Raw genomic sequence first — 22869 nt, forward strand, 5'->3', positions numbered from 1 at the left:
CACCAGAATGTAGAATGGTACAGAGTCTTCCTCGAATTTTATGAATATTTGAATGTGTACTTTTGTTTAAGATCCCAACCCAACCTCCCTTGATAAGTGGACAACTTGTTTGAAGTTGTCTTTTTAATGCAATTCCCACTGAATGCCTAGGCTGGGTTTGGTTCTTGTCCAACTTAACTTTGAATTTTGGACAGGGCTAAAAAGAAGGCCATTTAGATTAGGTGTTGCACTTTTTTTTTTTTTTTTTTTTTTTGTAAATTAACTGTATCTTCCCCCAGCTTAGCAGAGGACATTTAGTTTATATGATTTGTAGTGTGAGTTAAAAGGGTTTTCATTTAAAGACTTTACATGAAAACAAGATTACAGGAAAGTAAATGAACACCTGAAAGAAAACACCCCAAAGGCGTTTTTCTTTCTGTCTACAGGAGATGCCTGTTAATCATCTGGGATACTTTCCTCTGTTTTTGCTTCAGGCAAGGAAAGTTAGGCAGCTGACCTTAATACAATGATGCACTTGTTTTCTAGAAATGAGCTACAGGACACTCCATTTTTTTCTAGAAACCTTTCCATTCTGTGATTCTTCTTGTTTTTTTTTTAATTTCTCTGTCCACTGCTTTCAGCTGTGGAAGTGCTGTAGTCAGTGAGAGCTTGGAAGCTCTCTGCAGGCAGCAGTCCTCTCAGATGGGTTCTGTCAAATACCTGCCTTCTCCCACTTAGCTCCAGTCACCTGAGAAAGGTAAGTCAGGAGCTGTATCCTGTGCTGACTAGACCTTGAGATATGAAGGGGAGCCAGCCTCAGGTTTGTAAAATAAGGCCTTGAGACCTCCACATCTGTCTGCCTTTCTGACACTCAGAAGAGCAAGCAACGTCTGAAGTTTTGTGGCTAAGTTTCTAAAGAAAGCATCTAGTTTTGAGTGAAGAAATCAGGAAAATGCTAAAACACATGCAGAGCATGCTCTGGCCAGCTTAGGGCTGTAGCCTTCTCCCTATTCCTGTGCTATTGCTGTGATGGCAAAACTACTAGTGCCCTGTTGCATGTGTCTATATGTGATGTGCACCCACATCACGGATTATAAGAAGAAATGTGACTGGTCAGGCACACCTTCAATGTTAGAAATGACCACTGTGCCACTATGAAGGCTTGAATGATACCTTCTTCACTTCAGGATATTCCATAATCTTTCTGCTGCATCTTTAATGTTTAGAAATCTAACCCAAATGGTGTTGAAACCATGGCTATATGTGCAGCTCCTGCCACTGGTTTCGTTAGAGTAACAACAAATCGAATGCCCAAAGACACCCATGAGAAGGGAGAAGAAAACCATTTCAGAAAGTGTGGCAAAAATAGAGATGGTTTAGCAGATCAAATTAATCTCAGATAGTTTTATAAACATTTAATCTAGATCACTTTTATGGGGGAGGGTATGAGAAGAAGAGGTAAAAGAAAATTTGAAATTTAGAGTAATAGTTTAATTAAAAGCATTATTATAGAGAGCTAGTTACAACTCATTTAAAATATATGTGAATGAGATTTTGTTTTCTGATAAAAATAATGCTTTTCAGTTTTCTGTATTTCAGACAATGCTAACTCTGGTTGGTGTTTCCACTTAGCTCTCATTAACTTGGATTTAGTTGTGAGATGGGCAGGACCTAGGAGAAGAGGGACTCCAATTAAGAGAATAAATGGTTATGCAGTAAGCTTTGTAGTTAAGAACTTTATATTGTATTGGAGCAAATTCTGCCATAGCCATAAATCTTATTTTTGTTGATAAAGTCAGCTAATTGCAATATTAATGCACTGTAGAAGGGGTGCTGTCTTTTTAAACAAAGTGTTTCAAAAAAATTTTATTATTGTTGTTGTTATTTTTAAAGAGCATGCCCCATACTTCTTTCTTAAATTTTCCTTTTCTGGGGGAGACCTGAAGTGTGATCTTTTGTTTCTCCATAAGCATAATGAAATCTCACTTTCCAATAAATATACTTATTTTTTTTCACCTTAGAAAAAATACTAAAAAGCACATTTCAACATTGGTTGGACAGTTTGTGTCCTGCCCTACCGCAGTGCCCATAGACTGGGGCTGTGGGGGATTTTTTGTTTGGTTTTAATACAAACAGCACCTGCTGATGACCTTTGTTTATAAAGGTTTAAAAATATAAAGGAGTCTTTATTGTTTAAAGCTTCAATACTACTGGTTTGAATTGCTTCACTGTAAAGGCTTCTGCGTTTTTTGAGAAGGCAAATGACCAAAGTCCCTTGATTGAACAGTAGAAGAACGAGGCGTGGATATCTAGTTGGCCTGGGAAGACTTTCTGCAACTGGCCATGTATTGCTTGGATAGCTATTAGAAGGCAGACAGGGGGCAGTCAGAGGCTAAGTTGCCCTTTTCAATATGGATATCCATGGTGGTAACTCCCATGGTGACGGTAGTCATCTTGGTAACCTTCCTGGTATCCCTGGTGGTAGCTATGGTAGCCATACCCACCATACTCATCATCTGGGCACTGCATGCCGAGCGACTGCTGAATTGTCATCTCCTGTCGCCGAAGCTGCATGGAATCGATCAGGTCATACACAATCGCCATAGACCACATTGGAGAAGGATACCAGGACTTGACGTTTCCATCTTTCCCCACTAGGAGCATGGAGAAATATTCTGGGCTAATTTGAAAATAATTTCGGATGTCTTTCACCAAGTTAGCTGGGATGTCTTCTCGGTCTACAGTTGAGCTTCCTAGAAAGTGATCACATAAAATCAGCATTGATGTTTTGTTTAGGCAGTGATGATGGTTTGTAGGTAAGCGAGTTAGCAACATGAGATAGGATACAGCCCAATAGTTGGCAATGTAAGGTGCTTGTAATTTACAAGTTCAGGATTTCCTGGATCCAAAATGAAGTTGCTCTACTGTGAACTAAGGATGTATTTTTAACAGTTTTCTTAGATTTAGTAAACTTGTCCTTTTGTCTCTAGGCTGAAGCTACTGTAGTGTGGTACATCTTTTTGTCACCCAACTTCTTTGACTACTATACAGCTTGTGTCACCAATTCATGTATTGCAGAAGGCATATGTGAACAACAGTCATGGTGAAAGAAATCACAAGAACTGAAGCGTGATAGAAGAATTGAAGGATGAATTTGCTGGGTCATTAATGGCACTATAGAACCTCACTCATGATATGTGACGTGTGGTAGATGTCATGTCCACTTCAAAGTACATGTTCTACTGCAAATCTGGTGAACTCCAAGCTTTTAAGTGTGAAGTCTGTGTTGGGTAAATGAGTAGAAACTATAACACAACTAAGATAAGTGGGCACATATATACATAGTTGGCTTGGCAGCTGAATGCTTACAAAGTGGCATCCTGCCTTACAGATTTGAGATTCTCTGAAGGAGGTCAGCAAGCAGGTGGTTAAGGGTGGCCTGACTGTTACAGATTAAGTGGATTTCCAGAAGGCTTCAAAAGGTACTTTGATGGTTTGTTTGAAAAGCAGAAACAAGGTGGGAGTGAATGATCACCTGGAGTGGAAGGAGGTCATCAGTGAAGTTCTGTGATTTTGCTGGGACTGGTGCTGGTCAGGGTATTTGAAAATAATGCATGTAAGGTATGAGGATGGAGGTTAGGAAGTATACTGAGGATGTGAAGTATACTGAGGATGTGAGACGTTGCAGAAGATCCTTGTAAGACTGTGTGACTGATTAGTAAAATTAGAGAAGAAATTCTGTTCAGATTGAAGAGTGAAAATTTTTCTGACTCCGCGTAAGAAATGGTGAAAATTTTTCTCACTCCCCATAAGAAATGATGAAGATTGACCATCACCACTTGGCAGTGAGATCTTAGGGCTATGAAGGAGTTTCGTGAAAGGCTAGTTCAGTGCTCACTAATGACCAAGAGCAAAACCAGATGTTATAAACCATGAGGAAAATAATAACAAAACAGTATTATTATGCTACCATGGAAACCTGTTGTTTGTGTGCATCTTAAGGACTGCATGAAATTCTGGTTCTCTCACCTCAGAAGACTACAGTGGAACTGGGAAAAAAAAGTCAGAAAGGCAGCAAGGTTGATCGCAGGTTGGGAATCAACTCAGTATGATTTTATATCCAAGCAAGTGGGGACTGCAGTCTGTCATGTAGATGGGTTGGGAGAGGTCTGCAGAATTGTGAATGTCACTACAGGGATGGATAGGAATTAAATGTTTACCTTTTTCCCCACACAAGAAATAAGGGGCATCAAACAAAGCTACGGGGGCCATATTCAGGACAGATAAAAGGTACCTCTGTAGAGGTTCTCACAGGAGAACACATGCTAGGAGTTTACATGGATCAAAGGGACATTAGACAAGTACATAGAAAAGAGGACTCTTGATCTTTATAGGAACTATAACCAAGATCATGAAGCCTTCAGTGAAAAATAAGCAGAGGCTGCAGGAACGTTGATGGAAGAAGTGCGACATTTGCTTCTTCTGTTCTTATTCGTTCTTATACATGGACTTAATGTTCCTGTGCTATAGAAGGACTAGGATGCTTTCATACACAGAGCAGCTGGAACAGAGATGGGATAAATGAGCTCCTTTCTGTCTCTGTTCTTCTACTGATGGAGACAGTTGTTTGGATTAAGTAGTAGAGGAACCTGTAGCATTTGAAAAGTACCCTGACAGTGACCTCTCCTGAGAATATCTACTTGAAGTAGCCTGCTGAGATGCAAGTGGAATACTTAAGGGGTACTTATAAGAAAGACAGAGAAAGAAAGACTTTTTACCAGGGCTCATAGAGACAAGATGGGGGTAATAGTTTTAAACTGAAAGAGGGTAGATTTAGATTTGATTTAAGGAAGACATTTTTTAGGATAAGGGAGGTGTGACACAGGAGCAGATTGCCCAGATGGATGCCCCATCTCTGGAAGAGTTCAAGACCAGGTTAGATGGGGCTTTGAGCAACCCAATCAAGTGAAAGATGTCCCTGCCTATGGCAGGGGCTTGGAACTTGATCTTTAAGAGGTTCTATTCACTCCAAGCCATTCTATGAATATGAATGAGGGACCCATATAGGAAAATCTGCTGAGTGTGTGTTCTATTAGCCCTGCAAACTCTTGAGCATGTAAAAGACACAGACATCCCCTTGACAGCAAGGCTGGCAGAGGAGTGTACTGGGGAATGTAAATTTAGGTGAGAGATAAAAGTGTGAGTTAGCTTCTAGATATTTGTGCTTTTACGTCCTGAAGAACCTATATTACGTTTAGCACAGAAACACTTATGTCTTAAAAGAAACAAAACAAAAGGGAAAAACTGTCAATCCCTCTAAAGAAATTACAGCAAAGAAGCACTCAGCACTGTGTAATGCCCTTCATGGGTAGTACTGAAGAAACTGGGAACTGTTGCTTACCATTAATTGGATACAACTCTAAGACGCCTCCAATATCTTCTCCAAGTCCTAGCAATTTGAGAATAGTTATGTGGCGCAGACCTGTGGAGGAAATAAAGAAGGTTGTGAGTCAGACCAGATCTTTCTGTTCATCCTTGGGCAGGTTTCAGTTTCATCAGCCAGGTCTGTGCTTGCTAAATTAGGGCCCAGTCTCAGCCAGCCCTCTAGAAGGAAGAGTTACTCATTTCTGTGGAGTCCCTGCCAGTCACATCACTTGTCTCAAACACAGGGACGAACTGGTGTGTTGCATGAATCATGAATCAGTTGCATAAAAGCAGTTGCTGGTGTCCCAAGGACAGCAGTGTGGTGCTGTGGTTCTGTAGCACAGGGATACAAGCATCAGATATGCCAGTAAATTGCAGAGGCCATTCTCCAAATCTGTAATGTTTCTGCACTGTTTTGTTCATTAGTAAAGCTTTTACTTGTCATATGCACTGCAACAAATTATTTAGAGGCAATATAATCTATCCCAGTTAAACTCTGAGTGAGGGAAATAGCTTATGACAGGTACTCACTTCTTTCATTTCTGCTGCACAGAGGCTTGGACTGTTGCCTCTGCTTTGAAGAAACACCTTAGGGATGGCAGAAACTGCTCATGTAAAATGCATCTGTACAATCTAAAAATCTTTGATGTAACTGTTTTACAACTTGGAAGTAAGATGCTTGGAAACATACCTCTTAGTTAAAACACATGTTGACAAAGGTTTTAGAAACTCATTGGATCTCCTTCAAGCTGTCCCTAAAAGGGTGGGGATAATAACTGTTCTGGTTACATTCCATTCTTCAGAAAGCATTTTACAGTGGTCCATGTCGCAGTTTACTTTGGTAGTTACGAAATGAGATGACACTGATGCTCTGAATGAAAGCCAGGTGACTATGAATAAACAATGATACTGTGCAGATCTCCCTTCAGGTGTAATTGGAATGTAGTGATATAGCAGCTGTTGAATGGAACCTGTTTCATTCTATTGTGGGAGTCAAGTCTACACCCTGTATGGTATTGGCATGTCTAGGAACTTAATGAGTAAGTTTCTCTGTGCTTCATTATGAAAAGACAGAAGAGTGTTTCTGGGTCTTGCTCTTAGTTGTCTGCTGGAGGAGCCCATGTCTCTCCACTGACTATGTAGCTGAGTCATTAAGTACCTAGTTATGGGTCTGGGAGGGCCTTTATTGGATTAAAGTGGCTTCCATTAATATTTTTACCTGTTTGGGCAATGAAGCAGCAAGGAAAAGAAAAAAAACCCTTATGTTCATGCATCTCTCTGATACCTGGCCCAGTTCTGAGCTGGATGTTACAGGATCTGCCCTTCCCAAAGCATTTTATTTATGTTGTTCATTTGTGCAGTACAAAAAAGAAAATACTATTGTTCTCCTGAAGTATGAGCCTGGAGAGAAGCTTTGGAGCACTAGCGTTTTCTGCCTCACACAAATGATTCCATGGAACACTTTGTTTGGCTGTCAGCGTGCTGTACTACCTGCTTAACAAACCTTTTCTGTTTGAATTTGGAGGAAACTTTTCAGTTATCAGACTCCTCAGACTGTCTATGTTCAGACTTCAGCGATGGAATGCATCACATCATCAGGAAGGATGTGGTTTGGGGGAGCAAGAATATAATTTCTTTTGACTCACCAAAATTGCAGGCTTGTCCACTGAGAGCAGCAAGCTGCTGGGAATAAGCCCAATCCTCGTCACTGGGAGCAGAGATCACTACCAGTCTCCTTCTCCATCGGAACCTGAAAAGAGAGTGACAGGGCGTGGTCATGACATGTGACTCAAATTGTCTCAGCATTTTCATTTGCTGTAGGCTGACACATGTCATACCTCTCACAACTTGTCAGTAACAGCTGGATGGGAAATATTCCCAGTTCTGTCTGTCACTGGGAGAGAGTAAAGCTTGGTTTGAATTTTGCAATTCCAAAACTTTCATAGAAACACCTGCAGTGCCACTGCTTCACCAAACAAACATTGCAAAGCTCACAATCTTTGCTCAAAGCCCCCTTCAGTAGTTACAGCAATGCAGAGAAGTGTATATTTAAGAGAGAAAGATTCCTGTGGAATTCCTCACTAGGCATTTAGCTTTTACGTCAGTCACCACTACTGGAAGTGCACAGTTATTTTGCAGTTCAAGGGCTGTCTGAGAATTAGGGTGTATCTTCATTTCAGACATAACTCATACTTCTGTGTAAATAATCACTGACCTCCTTTTTTTTCCTGTACCACATTTGCTCCAAATACCTTTAACAGGGCTTTAAATCTGAGCTTGCTTATAAGTATGTGGTTGTGTGAGCCTATGGCTATGTAAGGCATGCATGGGGCAATAAGATAAACCTTGAAATATTTCTTTAGTAGGGGCTGCACCATCTAACCAAGATTTTGCACAAAAAGGTCCTTCCATTTTCCTGTCAAGGAAAGGCAGTGCCATAAGGACACTTGAAACCTTTAAAAATTCTAACTCTACGGGATTTAAATACTCCCTCAACAACTTCTTTTTTGAATATAGTTACTTCTCCACTTAACCTAAAGAAAACAGATTTATAGGAATTTGCAAAGCTGCAGAGATATTTTTATAGCAGGAAATGATCTTTTAAATGGATGCAGATGTTACTCTGTTATAATAATAGCCTGCATTTCTGCAGCACCATGTGAAGATCTCAAAATAAGGGATAATGCAATGGGTCAATTCTACTTCACTTGAGAGAAGCTGAAGATATGGTGAAACTTGCTCAGTCACAGAACAAGTTGTTAAAAGAGCAGTGTATACTGATGTCTTTGTCTTGTTGATTGATACTTATATGTATTTTTACAATTAAAAATTAAATCCTTGAAAAGCAAACAACCCCAATTTTAATCTTTCCCAGGAGGAACAGCAAAGATGTGTGTGTGTACAGTTATGTGAACTGGAATGAGAAGCATTAAGAATCACATATGTGATGTGAAGGAAAGGAGGGAAATTTTGTGTCATTATTCTGAAAATGTGTAACAAAATAATCTTTGTGATATTTTGTATAGAAAAGCACCTGGCTACATATATACAGCGACTGAGAACGTAGCTGTTGGATCATATTTTGCCTAGGGCAAAACTGTAAGTTTCTTTGAGATGCTCTTAAATTGCTTCCTATTTTTTTAATTATCTCCTTCAGAGATAAACAGAGCCGAAAAGTGTTGAAAGCCACTCAAGCTATTTATTCCCTCACTCCAGGCAATCTGTATATTTGGTGTGCTTGTCTGGGCCTATGTTTTACTGAGAAATTAATTCAGTTGGTCTGTCACAGCTGCTACTTCACCAACACTAACATACAGACTGATGCCTTATTTCTGACATCAAAAGCCATGGACCAATACTCCTGACAAATCTGCCATACCTTTCCTGTGTGCATCCTTTCTTCCTCTTCTAGCTGTTTTGCATTCTGTTCTGATTTGTGAGCCCAGAGAGCAGTACAGCCAGTGTTGTCCCCACTGTTACAGGAGACCTCCCTCCCAAACTCAAGGTCTTCCTCCTTACACATGTGGATTTTAAGCATTACTCAAGCCGGCTCTGGCTCTCGTGGTCTCTTTTCATGCCAGCCAGGCTTGTTAAGAACAATGTTTGCGTTATTATAACTGACCTCTTCAATGAGCAACACCAGGGAGATGATACCAGGGCTCTTGTTCAACTGGGAACATAACCTTGGACAAAGCTGGAATGAATCTTGCTGGGAATCTGACCAGTTAATGTGGCTAGAGAAGTCTACCCAATATTTAAAGCCTGATGCTTCTTTCACAGACAACAAATGCATTCTGTACAGTGGCAGTTCTGTTTATAGATGCAACATTCTGTATTTTTTGGACCTGTTTTTCGAACGTGTGTTTATTGCTAGGGAGATTTCCAAGCAAAGAAGGATTTGGGGCCCATCCCTTTCCAGAATACAAGCCTCTTTTTTGTGTTGATCAGCTGTTTCCAAACTGTGGTTCTTCTTGGTGGTCTTGGGGATGAATCACTGAGACTTAAACAGGAGGTGGTGAGGTGGGTGGGGTGGATCTTGCTAAAGGTTCCCTTTCTGTTGAAGTGGCCATAGAATTTTAAAATGTTTATGAACCAACAACCTATTCATTTACTTGTTGCTCCTTTCCTCCCTCATCAGAATCCAACATGCTGCCTCAGTTATTTTTAAAGCCATCTGGCATTAATGGTGTATTCCCACAGATTCCAACAGTATGTGAGGAGGATGCAGTTGTAAAGTTGTAACAAGTAAAGCCTACCCAGAGTGATGGGGTAACCTTAATTTCATGTAAATTATCCTGTGACAGAGAGGGCTGTAGCTGCGCAGCTCTTCTGTGGATCTGAATTCCCACAGTCCAGACATATTTATTGCCTAGAATTTAGGTCTCACAAGTAGAGCAATAATATGGCATATAGAGATTGCATAAACAAAACTCTCTTTCTGCAAAAGGTCTCTCAAACATTTTGCAAGAGACATCTGCCAGACCTTTAATAATATGCGTGACTAATACTGGCCAAGACCAACTGTTATCTCAAGCAGGATAAAAAGGAAGTTACAGAGAATTAATTGCTGATTTGAAGTACATGGAAGGGATTAGAATGGGATTAATGAGATTGGGATGGTTGATGATCGAAACACATAAACACTGTGCTTCATACATTCAAAGCACTGAGCTAACATCTGTGAATTAATCCTTATTTGCTCTTCTAATGGAAATCAGTGTTATCATCTCCATGTCATGATGGGAGGAACTGGGGTACTGAAAGTCAGTGTCCAAAGAAGGTGCAATCAGTCAGGAAACATCCTTCTTGACTTCCAGTATTCTGTGCAAGACTGCATTCAGTTCTGGCTGTGTCTCTCTATTTGCTTAACACTGTAAATACTGAGTAATTTATATTTAAAAATCAGAGAAATAGTTGTATGGGTATTTTTCCTATAAAACAATAATCAGTAGAACTAGCAGCAGATAAGAACAGAAGATAATACCTGGATAAGAAGCTCTCAAGGGATTGCTTCTTATCTTCTTTGCAGACAATACCCTCTTTTTTCTGTCTTTCCATGTCTTTAATTCGTGACTGGAAGGTGTCAATCAAATCAAACACAGACTTCATTGCTATGGGTACTTCATAGTATTGCTGTTAAGAAAAAAGAAACAGATGAATATAAGGATGCTCATATTAGCAGCCTTTCTGTGTGCATCACAGCACCATAGGAATATAGAGATTCAAGTAGTCCTATTTACACACAGGTAACAAAGCCTAAAACATATTAGAAACCATGGAAAATATTATTGCTTTTGCAATCAGACTGCCCTTTGGAAGTGGCATATTTTCAGTATTTGCCCAATGTGATAAAGGCAGGACATTGCAGGCAAAAAATTGTCATTATATTCTTCTGTCAGGCCATTCAACTAGAGGATTGTCCATATGCACTGTGCTGGCATCCCTTTGAGTGGCCATACTGCATGCTTTAGAATGCTGGGTACTACATTAAAACCCCTGTCAGCTGGGGGTCCTGTTCCTCACCACTCCAGCAGAAATCCACAATTCCTGAAATCCCCTAAGCACAGAAAATGAAGATAGCTACAAAATTCCTGAAAATTTCTTGCTGCTCTTTTTCTTGTCCTCCAACAATGACCAAGTCCAGCATTGGTCTCTTATGTACCTCATGTAAAAGACTGCAATGTAATTTCCTAAAAATTATTTTTTTTCATATTGTTTCAATGCCTTTTCTTTGAAGAGTTGAAACCTCACCTTGACCTTCATGTCAATGTCTGTAAGCACCATGAAAAAGTCATTGTAGGTCATCCCATATTCTTTCCTCAACTCGCTGATGAGCTGCTGGTCCACAAGGTCTTCATCCTCTATCACTTTCATGGGCTTTTCATTATCTTAATGTGAGACAAAGGAGAAATAAAAATAGTTGTGGAATCACACAGCGCTCTACCTTTAATTTCAAACTTGAAAGAAGGGGGAAAATTAATTTCCCAGAAGCCCTCTTCCTGCTGCATAGTCAAGATATTAAAAACCATCAGTATGGTATTATGACTTTTAACTGTCTAGTTTTCAGTTCCAATATTCTTTGAAAATCAGTATATCCTAGGGCATGTGCACTTCGATATTTAACATTTTTTCATTCTTTTGAAAAATCTTCCTTTTTCCTGGAAAGATCTTTTAGATTTTTTTGGTATTATCTCATTCATGTATATGCATGTACTAATCATTTCACCAGCTCCTGAAATGCAGCCATTTCTGGAAAAGACAGTAGAAATTTTGACAATGTGCACCATGTGCAAATGAAACAGCATGGATAATTTAGGTCAGTAAAATATAGCTAGAACAGCTTGAGGTTGGCCAGGACAGTAGAGTTAACCTTGCCAGTCTTAAAAAAATTACATGCAAAGTTTAGTGACTACAAGAAATCAGAAACTGTTTAATGTGTTTTAAATGCTGCAGTCCTAAGAGCACACCTCTCTATAGACCCTGCTTTGGCACTCCCTCCTCCATCTGTGTGCTGATGTCTTTCCTATTCTAGCACCCTGACAGACCAAACCTTAATTCTGAGAACGTTTTGTACCTAGTCAGTGCTCCACCCCAGGAAAACATTCCTAAGCATTTGAAGAGAAAAAGACCTCTGAAGACAGAGAATTGAAGACAAGCCTGTGGAGGTACTGAGGTTCTTTACTTCCCGTGGAACCAGCGTGTACTGGGGTCACGTCCTGAAAGTCTCCCTGTCATCAGCTCAGCCTCAGCTTCAGCATCCAGCACAGTCCTATATAACTGCAACAGTGCTGGAACAAGCCTCCATATGCAACTGTGGGCCTGGAAAACTAGAGACAAGCTAAATCACACACAAAGGGAAATGTCACCTGGGCACCCAAGAGCTCCCTGCAAACGTTACTTGTCTATACCCTGTGACACCACTATGAATATTAATATTCACAGTCTCAGAAATCCCAGCCATGGCTTAAGTAACCTGCCTGAAGTCAGAGACATGAGAGGTGATCAGGAGGTAAAATCCAGAGGTACAATTTGCCAGTCCCCTGCTCCATAATTATTCACCAGAAAACAGAGATGACATTAATTATCCAAGTTGATCACACAGCAACAGAAAATAATTGATGCATTATACAACAAAGCATTCTAACTAATTTTTTAAACATCCATAGCCTTTAAGGCTGTTTTAAAATTTGCAGTAGGTCCAATCTGTGTATAAACTGAATGAAACTTCTGAATTAAAATTTTGGGAAAATATCTGAATCAGAATCTGGTTTCACACTTTGAACCCTCTTCTTACAGAATAAAAGCCAAGCCAGCAGATGTTAAAATTTGGTTTTACTAATCAAGCTATAGATGTAATATATATGGTTTTTTATGGATATATGTACCTCAGTTGAAAGTTTTGTAAAGAATTAACAGGCAATGTTATCAATTTCCCATTGGGTGGGTTGCTGCATATGCTAGTTGGTTATTCACTTCATAAAACATATGTAAATCATGTATCAATGCTTCATAAGTGAGGTTTACATGTTACTAATGTCAAGCATGACCATTAAAACACAGACCAAAGAATCATATTTAAAGCAAAAATTATCTCATTGGCCTAGATGGAGGTAGAATAGTGCAAAAATTGTTATTGTGAAATTTGATGTACAGCAGTACCTTAGACCAACCAACCCGTGGCACTCTTCTGCTTTATACTCTAGATAACAGTATGAAGTTAGCACTTTAGAGTTTCATTGTTGGGAGATTTTCTTTCAAAACTTATGATAAAAAGAAGAAAATTAAATTACAGAGAGTGATACAGAAAAACGTTTCAAGGAAAAAAATAATGCCACAAAGGCTGGCCTGCCTTCCAAACTTGGAAGTAATTTCTGTGGAGAAAAAAAAAATAATTTAATCTAATTGCCTCTTTCCAATTCACTACTTGTCCCTGACCTCAACCTCATGAAGGACATTTGGGTTCAGGATGACAAACCACAGGAATTGAGACTGTCTGCTGCTACCTGCGAAATTCTCACTCCCTTTGCTTTTTTTAGAAAGGTCATTAAAAGAGTGTGGAAATGTTTCTCCATATATCTTTGGCAGCTAGACAGGCTGGGAAGATGAGTTACTGTTTAGAAGTGACACTCAGCTTTTGTGTCATTCCAGTGGGAAACTGGGAAATACTCTTTGGTTTCACTATGAGCTGATCTTGGCCAGTGTCAATGAGCTCTTTCATTCACTAGTTCTAAATGTGTTTGAAATTTCAAGTGAAAAGTCTTTTCTGTGGACTTTTCTGTTGTTGTCTGTTTGTATTGCAATCCAAGATGCAGCACTCTGAGCAGACCTCATCATGCTGGGTGCTCAAGCTTCTCACTTTAGCATACATGCTGTGAACAAAACGTTTCTTAGGAGAAACTTGTTGCCTCTGGTGGTGACAGAGAGTGAGTCTTAAAGATGCCATGCAAACAGGAAGGGTAGGGGAGAAGGAGAGGTAGAACAGAAAGATGTTTGTATTATTTGAACTTTCTAAAAAGCTCAGGATTTGGTGTTTTCAGCAGCACTGTAAGATGAACTTCATGTAAGGCTTAACCTATACCCTTCTAAGTCTCCTGAATTTCTTGAACAATTTAATTTCTTCTGTGAGAATTCAGCTGTTATATACAGTCATGTGGTTTGGGGAAAGTTTGGATGTAGGTTAAGTTTGGAACTGAAAGAGTATGGTCTATGTCAGAGTGAATATCTGTTTATTAGCCAGACTAGAAGCTAAATATAACCCTAAGCAGTTCACTGACAGGCAGATGGGTCTAGGTACACAAAAAGTGTCCTTGAGTAACCTTGGCCTGATGTGGAAAATACTGCTCCCGATTTGTCATGGAGGTGCACAAATGGACAGTCTGGCAGGATTTGTGACTCACTGTCATTCAGGAACACAAGGCTAGGTCCCCTGTTAGGTCCTCTCCCTCTGAGAGTAGCAGAGGCACAGCTGGAAGCCAGACATAAATCTGTGATCTTCTGGCCAGTTATATGCCCAACCTGCAACACCCTGGAGCTGGCGTGGTCCTGAGCTTTCTGTTCTATCACACATCTCTCCCCAAAGTTTGGTAAAACCAGATGAACTTTGAAAGTTTGGTAAAACCAGATGAACTTTGAGGGCAAAGCTGTGGTGGACTTAAAAGCAAAACTAACAGCTTTTATTCTATTTGTAGAATAGAATTGTAGAATATTTGTATTTTTTCGGCTTCATCCAGCAAAGCATTCACAGTGCTGTTAACCTTTAGATGCAGACAGCAATGAGATAGTGCACATGATTCAAGAGACACCTAAGCTTAAGTGCTTTGCTGGACTGGGACCCGAAATCTTTGTCCAAACATTACTATTATGATAGGAATGGTTCTCACTGGCTATGGTGAGTGCTTCCCCAGGACCTGAACACTGAGAGCAGTTGTTTCAAAGCTGCCTAAGAGAAGTGGATCCCCAGTCTTTAAATATCAGGTATGCTGGTGCAAATTTTTAAGGTTGTCCATACCTAGAGGCTGTGGTTGAAATCTTCTAAAAATAATACCTCTTTACCAACACAGAGAGGAAAATGCACCTGGACCTCTGCTTGCTGTGGGGGCTGATCTTGCAAAAGAAAGGAACTCGTGGCAAAGGTTTTAACTATCACCCTACTCTGTCCTGGGTTTAACTAGTGTACGCCTCTGAAGAATAAAGAATTCCAGGACCCTGTGAGGAGTACAAAGGCATGAGAAAATATTATATGGCAGTGGGGAGATAATGATGTTGAACTTCAAAATGGGATTAACTTGGGCCAAATTTTTAATATACTCTCAAACAATTCCCTTCAGTGTTTCCTACCCCCAATCTTCTCTCCTTCATGACAACAGTCAGTTTCTGTAAGTATCTAGCCACACATGGCTGATGTGTTGCAAAAACCAAGGGCAGGAGGGTGTTGTATTAGTGCAGTCTTTAAGTTGGACAGTGAGGTTGGTATTCAGGATATTGGTAGAGCTCAGCCTAATTTCCTCTTTCTGTCTCATGCCCTAATCTCATTTTTATCCTACCTTTTCACTGTTCCACTGTTTTACTGTCTTTAAGAATTCCCACAAAGAAAGCTGAAGGTGCTCAAGTTACAGCACTGGAAACCTAACCATGGAAAATACCGGAGACACTTATGTAAATGTAACAGGGAGGTAGTTAGCATGTAGGGAGGAGGAATGGGTTTGAAAGTCAACTGGACCACAGCAACAGATCCTGCTTAGATTTTGACCCAAGCTGGGGAGATTTCTTCCTTTGCTGTCTATATTGTGCCCATGAGATGTAAAGAAATCATTAAAAAAAAAAGAACCTAGCTGGAAGTGGTCAATTTTCATGCTGCTGTTGTTCATGGTGCCAAAAATTGTAATGACTGAGATCTTCCTCGTTGCCATCTTGCAGAAGCTCTCCAGATACTCGTCTCGCTGCTGTACGTACATGGTGTTGTCCGCCTTGGGGGTTGTGATCAGCTGGTTGGTGGCAGAGATAAAAGAGCTTGTTTAGTATAAGGAATGAAGCAGATGAGTATTTTACTGAAGGAGAAATAGTCAGTGTTTGCAAATTGGGCTTTCTCATAAAGCTGTTATTTATTTGTGTTTGGAGTGTACCTTCAGGCCCAGGCCTAACCCAAAGGTGTTCAATCAGCCACAGAAAAACTTTTGGAAGCATGTCCAGCTGGTTGCATAAGCTCCTCCACTGTCTCTCCACAATTCTGGTAGAAGAAAGCATTGGATTTTACAGAAAACCATGTACTTTCCTATTATCCCTTGCCCTGCCAGTCCTACCAGGTCCCCCTCAAAGCCTTCCGTGGTGCCATGAATCTAGGATTCCTGTTACTCACTCACAGTGGGAGTGCTGGGAACATGGCAGCTGCTCTGGCCTTATCCCATGGTCCAGGCAGGGCTCCCGGTGGCTGTTTTGTCTGTCAAGGGGTGAGTGAAAAGGGCTACATGAATACTTATGTAACTGATGGCCATATAAGAAGACCTTGAAGACTTGCTAAGGCCACTGTGATCTCATCTAAAAATGGCTGATTTAGCTTTTGTTTGTTCTAAGCCATTTTGATGTCTTTTGGGACTTATATTTGCTAGAAGACACGGCTATGGGGGGAGAGGAAGAAGAGGAATAATTACAACAACAAAAGTATAAAAACTCTGTATGGTTTGTAGTACTTATTTCAAAGCCTTCTAAGAATTGCAAAGATTTAACTTATAAAAAATTTAAAGCACATGACTTAGATCCTTCATCAGCAACTGGGATGCAAATATTCCAGGGAAGGTGTGCGTGTGTAACACCATTTGGTGGTCCTATGCAGCAGTTTCCAGCAGAAGGTGGCTAGGGATGCTGCAGCTCTAGCAGTGTAATCCTTCTGACTAGCAGCAGTGAACTGCAATCAACCACCTGCCACTGATCCCCCAAACATAAAGGGAGCTGGAATCTGGATCCAAATTTTATGGTTTAAGGTCACAAATAATCACCAGAATCCTTCAATTGCAAGCTTATGCTTTAGTCTGTAACAGGTGGAATCATTTTCTAGCTGCCTTCTGAAGTTTGTAGGGCCTGGAGGTTAATTTTTATGATACACTCTTTATAAATCCAATTCATCAATTTACTGAAATGTAAAATATATTTCTGGGCTTATAAGATCTGTCTGTCATTTATGCAAAGGCCCGTGGCACAACTACAACACTGGAACATGAAGGTGAATGAGAGTCAGACACAAAGAGGATTTGAGTTCTGGGCTATAGCATGTAGCACGTTGCTTTTAAATGGCATAGAAATGCTTAAATGGAATGAAAAAGAGTCATGAAAAGGATTTGAGGACTGAGATCAAAGCCAGACCATGGGTTTTGTATTGTCCTCCTAGTTTTGGAGGTCATAAGCTGGAAAGCAGATGCAGGCCTGAATTTGATCTGCTTCATCAAACCTTGTAGAACAAAGCAGGGATCATTTAAGAGGCAAAGCAAACTGCAAATCAAAGCTTTGTGCCAGGACTGTTTTAACCCAGGCATTATATACGCTGTATCTATCTGTGTTTGCATCATAGAATCACAGAATGGTTTGGGTTGGAAGGGACCTTCAAGATCCCCAAATTCCAACCCCTCTGCCATGGGCAGGGGCACCTTCCATTAAACTAGGTTGCTCAAAACCCCATCCAGCCTAGCCTTGAACACTTCCAGGGTCCAGGGTTGGGGTATCCACAGCTTCCACTCTTTTTCTTTATATGCTCCCTTTAGGTACTGGGAGGCTGCTATATAAACTGTCAGTCTGCGTTTCATCACCATAGGGAAATAAACAAAGAACCCAAACTCACTAGCCAAAATTTCTCAACACTAGTAAGACTGCAATAAAAGCCCCACTATAGAGAGGTGGGGCTACAGGACTCAAAATCGATACCTTTTTTTTTTTACTTTCTGCACCTGGGACCTATATTTGTCATTACTTGAACTTCACCCAGAATAGGTTTCAAAAATCTGGATGTTTGCAATTCACGCTGAAATCTTAAATCCTTAATGATCTAGAACTTAAAAACCCATGTCCCTCTCAAAAGACCTTTGGAAAAGGACTGAAGCAATGTCCTTGGGAACCAGTCTATTAAGGCGTCTGAAAGATGCAAAAGCAAGAGGGAAAAAATTGCATAGAGACACTTCTGCAGCAGTGTGGCTTAAGTCTCCAGGGGAGGTTTTAAAGACTCATGAATGATAGAGTTCATCTAACTGGAGGGACTGACCCTAATGGAACAGAGCAGTTTGATAGGAAGGGATGCAAATAGGCATATGTGTGGGTTCAAAGAATCTTGAGAAGTTCTCTTTTTTCCACATGTTCCATTCATGGCAAAGAGATAGTAGAGTTCAGCCACTGCTTTTACTAATAAAACCTATTCTCCAAGGCTGAGGATGATTTTAGGTTCTGGAAAAGTAAAGCATTGCATAGTCATATGTCTTCAGTGAGTTTTGGCCTGACAACCTGAGATTGTGCAACTCTTTTCTTGGAGATCCAGCTGAGAAGTGGCCTAGTATAAGAAGGTTCAAATTTCAGACAACCCTTTAAGTTGCCAGGACTGTGGTGGTGTAATGAATTAGCAACCTGACATCTGTGAGCTCTGCTTTTGGCTCTTTTTTTCGAAGTTTGTTTTTATTTGTCCTGATGCTACACATATTCTTGAAAGTCACAACATTGAGACCAAATGTCAAAGATCCCAACTTTTGCATAATTTCTCTCTCGAGTTTTTGATCTGGCTAAATATTAGTTAACAAGTAACTAAGAGATATTATTTGCAAAATTCAATCAAGTTCAAATTTTTCAAATATATGGCTTTTTTCCACTTCCAATACTAGCCCTACAGCTGGAAGAATGGAGGGGAGGAGAAGAAAGTTGCCTTCTGTTCAGGTCCATGAATCATCAGCAGAATGATTAATTAAATTCCAGTGGTTGGAATCTTAACTTGGCGTCTTAGCTTGGCATCTTAGCTATTTGTATTGGAATATGGAGCATGAAAGTCAAAGGTGTGTTTTGACACTGACTATCAGACAATAACTGTGAAACAGGCCAGCTTGCAGTAGAATAATTTCAAAAAATCAGCTCCCTCAATAATATTTTTAAAGAACTGTTTTTCAAAGTGTACCCTTCAGGATATGTCCCATCTGCCAGAAAAAACATTTCTATTACAACTAGAACTGTTTCCTGTCCCAGGTGAAGTGGTTTTTATGATAAGTAGTTGGAAAAACATACAGCACTATTAAACCCAGGGACAAGTAACTCCAGATCACGCTGAAGTTCTCAGACCTGAAAACTTATTATAGTGTTATAGTTTAATAAAAACAGCAGGAGAACAAAACCAAACCAAAATAAATTTTGCACAGGACCTCTGAAGATGTCTAGGAGATCTGAATGCCAAATTCCCATTAGATCTTAATCCCAAATTCCCCATCCCTCAGGGCATCTGATCACAAGCCTTTGTGCGTATCTTCAGTCAGACATGCACTAGTATTGCCAAAACACCTGGCTTGCTTCCAGTTTTAGGACACCAGCACCAATATGAAGCAGGTGTGCCAGCTGGCAGGACATGCTGAGCATTGAAATGTGGTAACATTGGCAAGTTCCCTAAAGTGGTGAATGGGTGTAATCCACACTGGAACCTCATTTTACTGATCATACTGATACAGATCCTGACACCTACATATCCACTGGAAACAAGATAAAATGATGGTTATATGGTGGCTCATGGAGGTGACTGGGAAGAAGTTTTAGTTTAATTTCTGGCTGCTGCATATAAGATTTCCAATATGAGTCTGCAAAACCTTCCATGTTGAATATGGTTGTTTGGGTCTAGAAATTTTACCTCTTGAACAAAAGCACCAAAAATAGTAATATAAAACCACCATAAACTTACAGTTCCACATATTCCTGCCAGGAGGGAGATATGACTTCATTTAGGTAATAAGATTCAGATGAACAAGGTACTTACAATGAGCCGCCTTTTGCCTTCAAAATATTCCAGGAGGTTGGTTGCTGATTTCCTGGGAGGCTGTAGGAAAGGCTTCTTATTGGGCTTGGGAAAATCCTCATTTTCAGTCCTGCTCCCCTTCTTATTCTTCTTGCTGCGGTCTTTGTCCTGCTTGCTCTTTTTCTCAGCTTTGTCCTTCTTGGACTGCTTTTCACTCTTCTGCTGCTTGTCAGGTCTGTCCTTCTTCTTCTTCTTCTCAGGTTTATCCATTCGCTCATGCTTCTTTGATTCTTTTCCTTTCTTTGGGGGAATATTTCCCACTGCAAACTGTTCCTCTAAATGGGAACTAGCAGGCTTGCTTGGGTCATATTTATCCTCATATTCATTACTCAGTATCTTTTCTTGGGCCTTCTTTTTTGGTGGTTTAGTCTTAATTGGTTTGTGTTGCCCTGGTGTGACATTCAGGTCCCTATGGTTATAGTCCTTTCTGTCTGTTCGGTTATCTTTAAATCTACCCACATTTGCCTTTGTATAGTGCACTGAGGGAGCTGTTGGGACTTCTGTGAAACTGTCATAGCGGGCAGCTTTGTTTGGTTTCCGTGTGGCTGCCTGTTGTTTCTCTGACTGTCCGCGCTGACGGTCCCTGTGGTTTGCTTTCCACACAGGAGAGTAGAAGTCCTCAGAGGCTGTGACTCGTGGAGTGGTGGCATCAGGGGCTACTGGCAGCCTGTGGTACTCTGTGGTGGAATGTGACTTTGTGGTCCAGGTCCTCTGTGTGGTGGGGAGGGGTGTAGTTGTTGTAGACCGGCCTGCTGTTGTCACTGCGCGGGTGGTGGCACGAGTAGTTGTGGTGGTAGGAGGGAGAGTAGTGGTCCTTACTGTAGGCAGAGGAGTGGCCACTGTGGTTGTCATTGGTTTCCTCACTGTTTTGGTCCTTATTGGCTGATTATTGTTCTTCCTTGGCTCCTCCTTCCTTGCTGACACCTGGGCATGTTCACCACCAGGGGTAGGCTGGGTGCTGCCCCCATTATTGCCTTCCTCAACCACTTGCCCCTCCACTCCAGCTGCTTTGCAAGTCTGGATGAAGCCCTTCTGCCTCATCTTCTCAATTTTTCTTATGGGGTTCTGATCAATGACTTCGTACATGGCCTCTAGCCTGACTGGATAAGGATACCTTTCCTCCACCTGCAGAGTTTTCTTCAACAGTACCATGCCAAATTTCCCTTTCTCCAGTTTCAGAAAGCTCATGAGCTTAGGGATGAGGGCAGGATCTAGTGGCTGTTCCAGGATTTTTCCTTCATTGGTTATCCTTCTGACTTTTCCCCCTTCTTCCCCTTCTTCATGGAACAACACAATCTGCTGGATGTGCCTCTCGGCCAGTTCACAGTAAACATCATTTTTCAGCAGGCTCATCATGAGCCGGTAGTACCCCTCAGAGGCATGGGGGGCAGAAATGACCCACACCCGATTTTTCCCTGCAAAGCTGGCCAGGACATTGGGGGAACTTGACCCTGAAGGGAAACGTACCACTCGTGACTGTGAGGCAGAGGATATCCCTTCGTCCTTAATCATCTCAGACTTGGAGTATTTGGCTGCAGCTGTGAGTCTCTGTACCCATCTCATTCTGGTCCCTGTGCCCCTGGCCTGGGAACGTGTTTCCCCTTGGAGGAGATTGGCAGGTGGTTTTGGAGGTGTGGAAGAATCCCTCTTGGAGACAGGGTGTTGAGGATTTGGACTTGAATTCCTCAGGGATGCTCCAGACCTTCTTAGGACACTGCTTGAAGCCCTGTAAGCCAGAGGCACTTTCCTTACTCCATGGCTCCCTCTCTCTGCCAGCCTCTCTGTCTTCTCAGAGCCACACACTAGCCATGCTGCCCACAGCAGGGCTAAGCTGAGAGCTGGCCTCCAGTTCATTGTGCAATCTGTATAAGGAGGGGGAGGAGAAAAAGAAAAAGTTAGGCGGTAACAGTATGATGATACCTTGCAAAAAGCATAGGCTGGCTGGTTTTTGTGATTTATAAGTGCTGATTACACCTCAGTCCTGCCCTAGTGGCTTTGTAGATTTTACAGTTATTTTTGGAAAAACACAATTTTATGAACAAATGAGATCATCCTTCTGTAACATGATATTGTCTATCCAAAAGGACACTGTGATCTGCATCCTTCTCTCTGTCTCTGTCATGCTCTCGCTACACACACATGCAGACACACAGAGAAAGGGTCCCGTACCTAGAGCAGAAAGCCAAGAAGTTGACTTGAAACTTACACTTCCAGAGATGAGGTTTCACGTCTTTTTCCTTTAAAAGGAGACCATACAGCTTTGCTGCTGCTTAGTGATTTATCTTTGCACAGCCCAACAGGTTCCAGAGCCTGTCTTGTGTATCTTTTAACTCTCTTCTTCACCTTGACAAGCAGGATGAGGTTAGTGGAAATTTCCTTTGTGATCTCTGCTTCTCCATTTACCTGCAGGTCTGGATTTTTGCTGTGCCGGTTACCCACACAGGCAGGGATTTCATTTAAGGAAAGGGAACTCCAGGCTGCTCCAAGTCTCTCTGTTTTATACTTCTCTTCCCACTCCTTGCTTCTTCAGTCCCGTTTAGCTCCTTTGTTTCCACAGAGGAAAGCACCAGCACTAATATATTTTCCAGGCTGAAGAAAAACACAGGAATGTGATGCTGAAAAAAAAGAAAGGACGCTTCTCTTTCCCCCTTCTCCACACTTTGACAAAAGCAAATTGTAAAACACTCGTCTTTTTTTCTTCTTGGCTGGCCGTGGTCCCAGAAATGTCAGGGCAACCCCAGCCCTGCTCCGAACCCGCCTCAGACAACGGTGGCCACTGGAAATGGGGGAAACTTCACTCAGGATTTAACAGCTCAGCAGAACCCGCCTCCTCCCCAGTCTGACACAGGGAGGGAGGAGGAGGAAGGCTCAGGGGGCTGAAACACTGCACAGCATCACAGAGCACTTCAGAGAGGGTGACTCCAGCCTTAACTCTTTCCTTCACG

The 22869-nt window shown here is 41.2% G+C and overlaps 2 protein-coding genes across 4 annotated transcripts in view; one reads left to right on the top strand and one right to left on the bottom strand.

The window, feature by feature from the left end:
- Positions 1-22869, top strand: part of SLC35A5 (solute carrier family 35 member A5) — a 65643-nt gene that overhangs the window by 13363 nt on the left and 29411 nt on the right. The window lies entirely within an intron of this gene.
- Positions 1701-22741, bottom strand: CCDC80 (coiled-coil domain containing 80). Of its 2 annotated transcripts, none has more exons than XM_027653636.1 (8): positions 22131-22741; positions 19886-21786; positions 15731-15887; positions 11155-11291; positions 10388-10536; positions 7050-7153; positions 5381-5461; positions 1701-2732 (listed from the first exon to the last, which is right to left on the bottom strand). In XM_027653636.1, the coding sequence occupies exons 2-8, from the start codon at positions 21776-21778 to the stop codon at positions 2386-2388; spliced, it is 2868 nt and encodes a 955-aa protein (XP_027509437.1). In that variant the 5' UTR covers positions 21779-21786; positions 22131-22741; the 3' UTR covers positions 1701-2385. The 2 variants fall into 2 exon arrangements, with proteins under 2 accessions (XP_027509437.1, XP_027509438.1); XM_027653637.1 differs by having other exon boundaries at positions 22094-22741.

Source organism: Corapipo altera, unplaced genomic scaffold (genome assembly GCF_003945725.1).
Source record: "Corapipo altera isolate COAL_440 unplaced genomic scaffold, ASM394572v1 61, whole genome shotgun sequence".
NCBI lineage: Eukaryota > Metazoa > Chordata > Aves > Passeriformes > Pipridae > Corapipo > Corapipo altera.